Source organism: Eucyclogobius newberryi, unplaced genomic scaffold, assembly GCF_026437365.1.
Source record: "Eucyclogobius newberryi isolate DKJ021-1_F unplaced genomic scaffold, fEucNew1.0.hap1 SCAF_6, whole genome shotgun sequence".
NCBI lineage: Eukaryota > Metazoa > Chordata > Actinopteri > Gobiiformes > Gobiidae > Eucyclogobius > Eucyclogobius newberryi.
Genome location: NW_027316278.1, coordinates 11226611 through 11234127, shown reverse-complemented (window position 1 = coordinate 11234127; position 7517 = coordinate 11226611). Strand labels below are relative to the sequence as shown.

At 43.1% G+C, this 7517-nt stretch overlaps 1 protein-coding gene across 2 annotated transcripts in view; it reads left to right on the top strand.

Moving 5' to 3' along the window:
* The first annotated feature begins 522 nt into the window (after positions 1-522).
* The window catches only part of LOC140347299 (BICD family-like cargo adapter 1), a 46838-nt gene continuing 39843 nt past the window's right edge, over positions 523-7517 (top strand). For both annotated transcript variants that reach the window (XR_011924367.1, XM_072433693.1), the window contains exons 1-2: positions 523-1283; positions 2798-3013. Coding sequence is in view for 1 of the 2 variants with exons in the window: in XM_072433693.1 (XP_072289794.1) it covers positions 897-1283; positions 2798-3013 (603 nt within the window). In the remaining variant the exon portion in view is untranslated. The remainder of the gene's footprint in view (positions 1284-2797; positions 3014-7517) is intronic.

Genomic DNA, 7517 nt, shown 5'->3' with positions numbered 1-7517 from the left:
TCAGTGATAGGGAAACCTGTAGTTTATCCAACTAATAAAAGAGGTCGAATAGGCCAAAAACAAACCAAGCAGGACAATTTTGTTAATATAGATAAGCAACAGGTGGAATGTAAGAAGCACGTGGCGAGTTTTAGAGCCATTACTGTTGGTCACAAGGTCAACATATTGTTCAGAAAAGCCAAATATATCGACACTGTGATGTATAGGCTAGAACAGTAGTTTATACAATGTTTATTCTGCATGTTGCACCCCTAGATTGGTGTAAACAACTGTAACAGACCAGTGAAAGAAGCATCGTTTGTCCTCCTGAAACAGGCTTTCCTCCAGACAGAGGGTCTCAGGTCGTGTCTCAGGTCGTGTCTCAGGTCGTGTCCCCCTCAAACAGATGAGTGTGAGTTCATGAAAGGATGCGTGCGTTAGACAAGAGCCAAAATATGGTGCTATCGTTTTGAGCCAATGGCGAGGCGGTTTGTGACAGGTTTGTGCGCGTCACTGCCGCCACGGAGACGCGCACACAGACTGAGACTGACTGCAGGGTCGCGCACATCGCTCGGCTGATGCCTCCCGTTTAACATCATTATGGGGCACCGGGAGCCCTCCCCGGAATGGACCCTGGCAGACAGACCCTCCAAGACCTGCCGGACCTTAATACCGGGATAAAACCACAGTGTTGTCGCGCTACGGAAGCGGTAACGAGCCGCAGAAGAGGCGGTGTTCGCTGTGATTCAGCGCCGCGGCTGGTGCACTCTAAAAGACAGCAGCGTGATCTGGATCTGGACGGCGCGAGGATGGAGGAAGTGTTGAAAAGAGGCTGGTGTTTTCCGCCGAACCCGCTCATGCCGGGGTGGGCACAGCCGGAGTAAAACCAGCGAAGGCTCTCATCTGTCCGCGTGTCTATGTCCACTTTCTTCCTGAACCTGCACGCGCCCTCCGCGGTGTCAGCACCACTGGAGCTGGACAGCGACTGCCTGGAGCCCCAGGGCCCGGAGAAGGAGCCTGGCGGCGTGCAGCCTCACCCTCTGCGGCACGCCGGCTCCGGAGGCCTCGGCACGGCCTTGGAGGAGGAACTGACTGTTCTCACAGGACAGCGAGACGATGAGGAGGAGCTGTCCGACCCACAGGCGCCTGGAGTGGGGCAAAGCGCAGACCTGCTCATGCTCTTCCGACGGAAGGAAAAAGACCTGGTTTTAGCTGCTAAACTTGGGAAAGCTTTACTCGAGAGAAACCAGGATTTGACCAAGCAATATGAGCGCATGCAGAAGGACCTCAGTGACAAACTGGAGGTAAACAAACACAAACAGTCCAAACAAACGAGCTGTTTATTACTGGTTCTCTATTTTTTGTCGTTATAACAAGTAGTCACGTTTAAACAAGTGTAAACAAAGCCTGAACAAAGTTTGCATAACGTCCACTGCAGGTTTATTCACAGTTCACAGTACTTGGACTATAATGTAACAGAGACTCCTACATATTAACTGTTATAGACAAAGCCTGTCTTAAGGGATCTTATTTAAATCGAACGTGTCAGCAGAACACTTGTCATTATGGTTTCCTCTGCAGGCGAATGACTTCCATGTTTCATATTTGTCCTACATCCAAACACCACACAGCCTGAGCTGTCATGTGTTCATAAACAGGCCACAACAAACAAACCCAAACCTCCTGAACTTGCACTATGCGCTCAACAATAATTTTGCCTTGATTTCCATCAAATGTTTTATCAAATTAAACTTAATAACAAATGCTAAACTCACTGTGTGTTTACTGTGTGAATCTCCTGCACATATTAATCCTGCAGCTCACCAGGCTTACTGTGGTGACTGTACATCTGCTCAGCTCTTTGATCCACATTTATCCACATAAATCTCCTCCTGTAAAAGACTTCTTCATCACTGGTGTAGAGCTGGGTTGAAATAATCGATTTTCCAATTTTTAATCGATTCGCATATTAATGACCGATTATCGATTCGTACGTCCAAAGATCGATTTTTTTAATTTTTTTTTTAAATTAAAATTCTTTTCTACATTTCCCTCAGTGAACTTCAATCTACCTTCAAGAAAGATAATTCAGGACTCCTGGATTATCTTTCTTGAAGGTAGATTGACCGTTAACCTTTTCATCAGTCTTCCATCAGTAACTACCAATACTTGTAAGATTTGCTGTTTAATATTGATATAATACTAGTTTTAATATGTTGCTTCTCTACACAGTCATGAAGTGAAGGAAACGGCTCAAATACATTTTTCATTTTTAATAACATTAACCCCCGGATCGAATCAAAATTGGATCGAATCGGAAATCAGATTGAAATCGGAGCGAATCGGATGGGATCTGAGAAATCAGAAAAAAAACATTTTGAAACGTAAAAATCGGAATCGAATCGATTCTTGAAATTTGAATCGAAACCCAGCTCTACACTGGTGATATTACAGACCCCTGTAGCCCTCTGTCCTGACCAGGGCCGTGTGTATGTTCTGTTGTTGTGATGACTCTTTTATCTCCTTCTTTGTTGGTGCATTTGTAAAGAGATGAAAACAGTGACCCTGAGGGGACAGCTGCAGCACAGACCACTCTATCCGGCAAATGTCAGGAGTCCAATGTAGCAATCTAGCTTTCTTTAACCATATAGCCCTCCTGAATAAAGCCTCTGGAGCCTCTGCCCTTTTACAATTTCGTTTCCTTCACTGCCCATTAAGTTTACTAAGTTCAGGGGACTTTTTTGAGACAGAACTGCCGAATGTAAAGGTATCTTTGCTTTTCTTTGAAAAGAAGAGTAAAGAAGAACTTTGTTTCCAGCACTTGGAGCAGGAGAAGCACGAGCTGCGGCGGCGCCTGGAGAACCGTGAGGGGGAGTGGGAGGAGCGCGTGGCGGAGCTGGAGTCGGACGTCCTGCACCTTCAAGAGGAGCTGGAGAGACACCAGGTCCAACTGAGAGACACGGACCGGGACAAGACCAGGGCCATCAGGGAACTGTCCGAGCAGAACCACCGGCTGCTGGAGCAACTCAACAGGGTGAGACTTGTGGTTTTTGTGCTGTGGTATTGGCTTCAAACGACAACAGAAAGAGAGGTTCACACTTGATAAGAGGTTCAGTCAATATACGTCGATGATACACAACCGCCTCCACAATGAAGTTTGACTAATCCTTCTTGCTCAGGAGTTACTAGGGGTTGTACGATTAGGCAAAATTCCACACCTTTCCAATCGTGTTTTTGATCCGTCCGTGTTAAATCTCTGCACATGGGGCCACTCACTTTGAAAGTCTGACAATCGACGGACAAGCAGGTCAAGCCACTCCACAGTGTCTCATATCCACATGCCTGTCTGGCCTCACCTGAATTATGCCAACTCATTCGCGTCAAAGTGGCTCTTCCGGCTGCAGGGCCAAATAAGTCACATTGATTGCTCAGGACACTTACGCAACAGCAATCTGCATATTGACGGGCAATTGGAGGGCGATTTCTGGAACAAAATCAACGAAACCCCTCGATAAAAGTGACAAGATGGAGATGGATAGAGGAGCGTACGCAGCAGTCACTTATTTGTGTTGTGTCTGCGGCGGTTAAGGCGATAAGAAGCAGTTATAACGTCTCAGGATAAAGAATTCCACGTTGAAGTTTTATGTTTAGTCAGCAAATTCTTACATTAAACAATTCTCGTGTTGTAATTGAGTAAATTAAGTTTTATGCCAAACTGTGGAACTTTCCAGTCAAGTCAATAAGACAATCAAGTGGCAAACTCAGAAAATGTACCTCTTTGGATCTGTCTGTGGTGTAGTCATGGTTAGGAATGGTATTAAGTAAAGTTATGCCCCGATACAGTACCTGTAGTGAAGTATATAATGTGTGGTGGTGGGTGAATAACGGAGAGAATAAGTAAGTCACTGATGTGGACCGAGGAGAGGAGACAAGCTTAAGTGAGTGGCAGTGAACAGGGCTGATGCTGTCCAAAGTGCCAATGCTTCAATCCTGCTAAAGAGCTCAACAAAGCACCTGCTCCGTCTGCAAACTCGCTCACTCAACTAGATTAGAAACAATAAGATGACACGTGCACACTTCTGTAACACTTGCATTACATTTTGCTCAAGTCGAACAGTATAAATGGATTAAAAGCACCAATTAAGCATGTCAACGTGATTATTCAGGTCACAATATAAAGGCAAGAACTAAAAAATGAAGTATTTTTAAAAATTCTATCAACATTTAAATGTAAAGTACGCTTTTCTCTGGCTGGTTTTGTCAAATTGAATTTATTTTGTCATTCAGAAGTTCGATTTCGTGAAGCTGGGCACACGCTTGAGGAACGGTTAAGTGTTGTTCGATGTGAATGCAAGAAAATGACAGATTTGACTGTTGTTTGACCACGTTTTTGATCATGTTTGATGTTTTTTCTTACAATAATCACACTAAAATATGATATCATGGCAGCCCTTCAACCCATGCAAATAGTTCTGCTCTGAGAAGGAGAAGAAAAGTGTTTTTACGTTCTAGTTAAGACATGTCTGGAGCCAGCAGAGATTCCAAACCCCATCCGAGGGCGATGTTCCTTGTTGTCGTGACGTTGTTGGCAGCAGGTGCAGAGGCTGTGTTCCTCCCTAAAGCTCAGAGCTGAGGAGCAGACAACAAGCCCGTACAGACCCAGACAAATCCAACAGTGGCGCTTTTACAGGCGGCGTTCACAGATGAGTAACTCCGCCTCCTCTGGGGCTAAAGTCATCTGCTGCTTTTGGGAAACTGTGGCCAATTCGGATGGAGAGCGTTACGGGCGTGGAAGAGAGACGGGGGTGAATTCAGCGCCAGCGTGAATATCACAACCGTCGCTGTTCGAAGGAAGATGCGTTTAATGGTTTCTTGCACCATTATTGATCCGTTCCCTTCTCTTCTGCTCAGTTAGACAAGCAGCAATTTTCCTAAAGGGGATTTTATACAATTCAATCAAACCAGTTTCATTCTGAATCTATAGAATTAAAGACAGACGTGAAGTATATTTCAAGCTTTCGGGCGATTTTAGGCGTGACTTTGATGGGGTCTGTGTAAATGTGCAGGAGAAGCATTGTTTTTTTTTTAAATACATATAAAAAAAATTGGGGGAAAAACGTTGAGCCTGATTATTATTTTATTTTATTTTTTTAGTATTATTATTGTTTTAATTATTTTTCTTTTAGATACAAAATTAACACACAAAAAAAACCTACCCTCCAACTCACATTCACACACAAAAAACTCAATAAAAACTAAAAAACTAAAACAACATTGATACATCAAAAAGGAGAAGAAAAAAACAACAAAAAACACACTAGTATTTCAATATGTTATAGTAGGCCATATATTTACTTCCCAGAATGTTTTATTATTATTCTTTAACCTGATTATTTTTTGGTTGGCTTCACAGACTGACTGACTTCATCACTATGAATACTGTACTTTCCACTTTCCACTGTCCACTTATTTTTATATCCATTGATATTTGACAAAGACAAGAGCTGTTGGTGGATGTGTTGTTGTCAGAACACACTAAAAACTCCATAGTTTAAACTGAGCTGGAGCAGGTCACAATGATATAGTAAAATTCTCTGTTTAGGTGTGTTTTTTTGCCCTGGTTTGAGGTTCATATCTCTGTAATCGCTGACCCGGTCCACGCAAAACTAAATCTTGCACAAATGTCGACGTCTTCTCTGTCAGCGTGAATACAAAAGTGCAGTAATCTTTTCACTGCAGGTTCAGAAAGCGGTGACATCATTCAATGTCACCATAACCACAAACCAGGTCAAAAGAATCAGATTTATTTTGACTTTTTATATAGTCAAAGAACATATTTGATCATTCTTATCAGCCCCTGTCTAAGATATAAAGGCACACTGTATTATTATTGTTGTTTATTAAGCTTTAGTTATACAGGGGAAACCAGTTGAGACATTTACAATTTTGAAATTTGAATTTTAAATGCAGAAAAATACATATGTAACGAAAGTCAGTCAAAGCATGCGCCTTAAATGTCAATAAATGTTGCGTAAAACATTTAAAATTGCAAACAGAAGGAAAGTTTTGCAAAGTTTAGGATTATTTCTTGTCTCCGTGAAGTCGTTAATGCCAGGAATGTCCCACAGTCTGGCATCGGTTTGATCTATCTCGCATTTACTCAATTAAGGATAATTGCATTGCTTAGAAACGACCCATCGCCTCTCCGCAGATCAGGACTCTCATTTATAAAGCAAGCGCATGTTCAAAAATGTCAGTGATGCTTGTGATCTGTAAAAAGACAGCTTCATTTGAACAAGATTCTCACTAAATTCGGCGTAAAGTTTTAGAATCGAGGCCCCTGACCCGCAGCTTGACCCGCAGCTTGACCCGCAGCTTGACCCGCAGCTTGACCCGGTGGCGTCGCCAAAGTCCGGCTCCTCAGAACAAACTTGACCCGGTCGTCTGCTGTGTTGCCCCGGGAGACCGAGCGTGCACCAGACTGTGACACCGGAGCCGCGCTGTTGTCTTCCTCGAGTCGTGCGCCTTCGCTTTGTGTGAGCGCGACTAAGTGCTGTGACTAAGTGTTGTTGTTGTTCAGTGTAAATTACCTGCAGTTGTACAGACTTCGGAGACCTGCTATTTTGAATCTACACTGTAATAGTTTAATGCCAGTAACGTTTAGCTGTGCGGAGCTTCTGCGGTCACACTTTTTTTTCAGTTTCTGGTATTAAAGGCATGTGTTTTAGAGCCCAGTTTGGACTTTTCAGTGTTAATTTGGTACTGAAATGGTACAAAAATAACCTAAAACATCATGTGCAGCGGGCGATTTAAACAAAAATGTACATTTCGATATATATAATAAGAATATTCAGACAATATTTCAACAATGCATCATAAATCTGCTGAAATGTGCCTGTAAATGTCTTATTTGAGGGTCAAATCGAACACAACATGTGAATGGAGCATGAAATTAACCACAAAAGTGCAGAATTATCACTTTATCCGGGTGTTTTCAGTGTGAGGAAAATCTAGCACAGTTTCCGCAGCAGTTAACATTTCAAAACCAAACATTATATTCATTCATTTATTTCATTTCACGTTCATTTACCCAGGTAGGTACGATAAATCTCTTTTAAACCGACGACCTGGTCCAGAGGCAGAGCACAAAGGACAGAACAACAAAGCGTCCGAGACAAAATAATACACACCTTTCACACATGGCTATTTATAACAAAGAGTTTGAAGGAGCCACTTAAAAACATCCTCTTCAGACACTGCATGTCTTGAGGAGGACTCGAAGGCAGCCAAACGCATCAAAGTGTCATTGAGAAAAATCACATGAGGTATTGAGGAGGGGACGGCGATAACGAGGGCTTTTACCCGTGATAGTTTTGTACATGAAACGATACAACAACCTGTGAGACTGAAGTGAAGCCCGAGCTGAGGAGAGAACGTAGCTCACAGTGAGGAGCGTTAAAAGGAGCACGAGGGATGAAGGAGCACGAGGGATGAAGGAGGCGACGTCAAGTTTGTGGAGGAGGGTTTTTGGAGCCTTC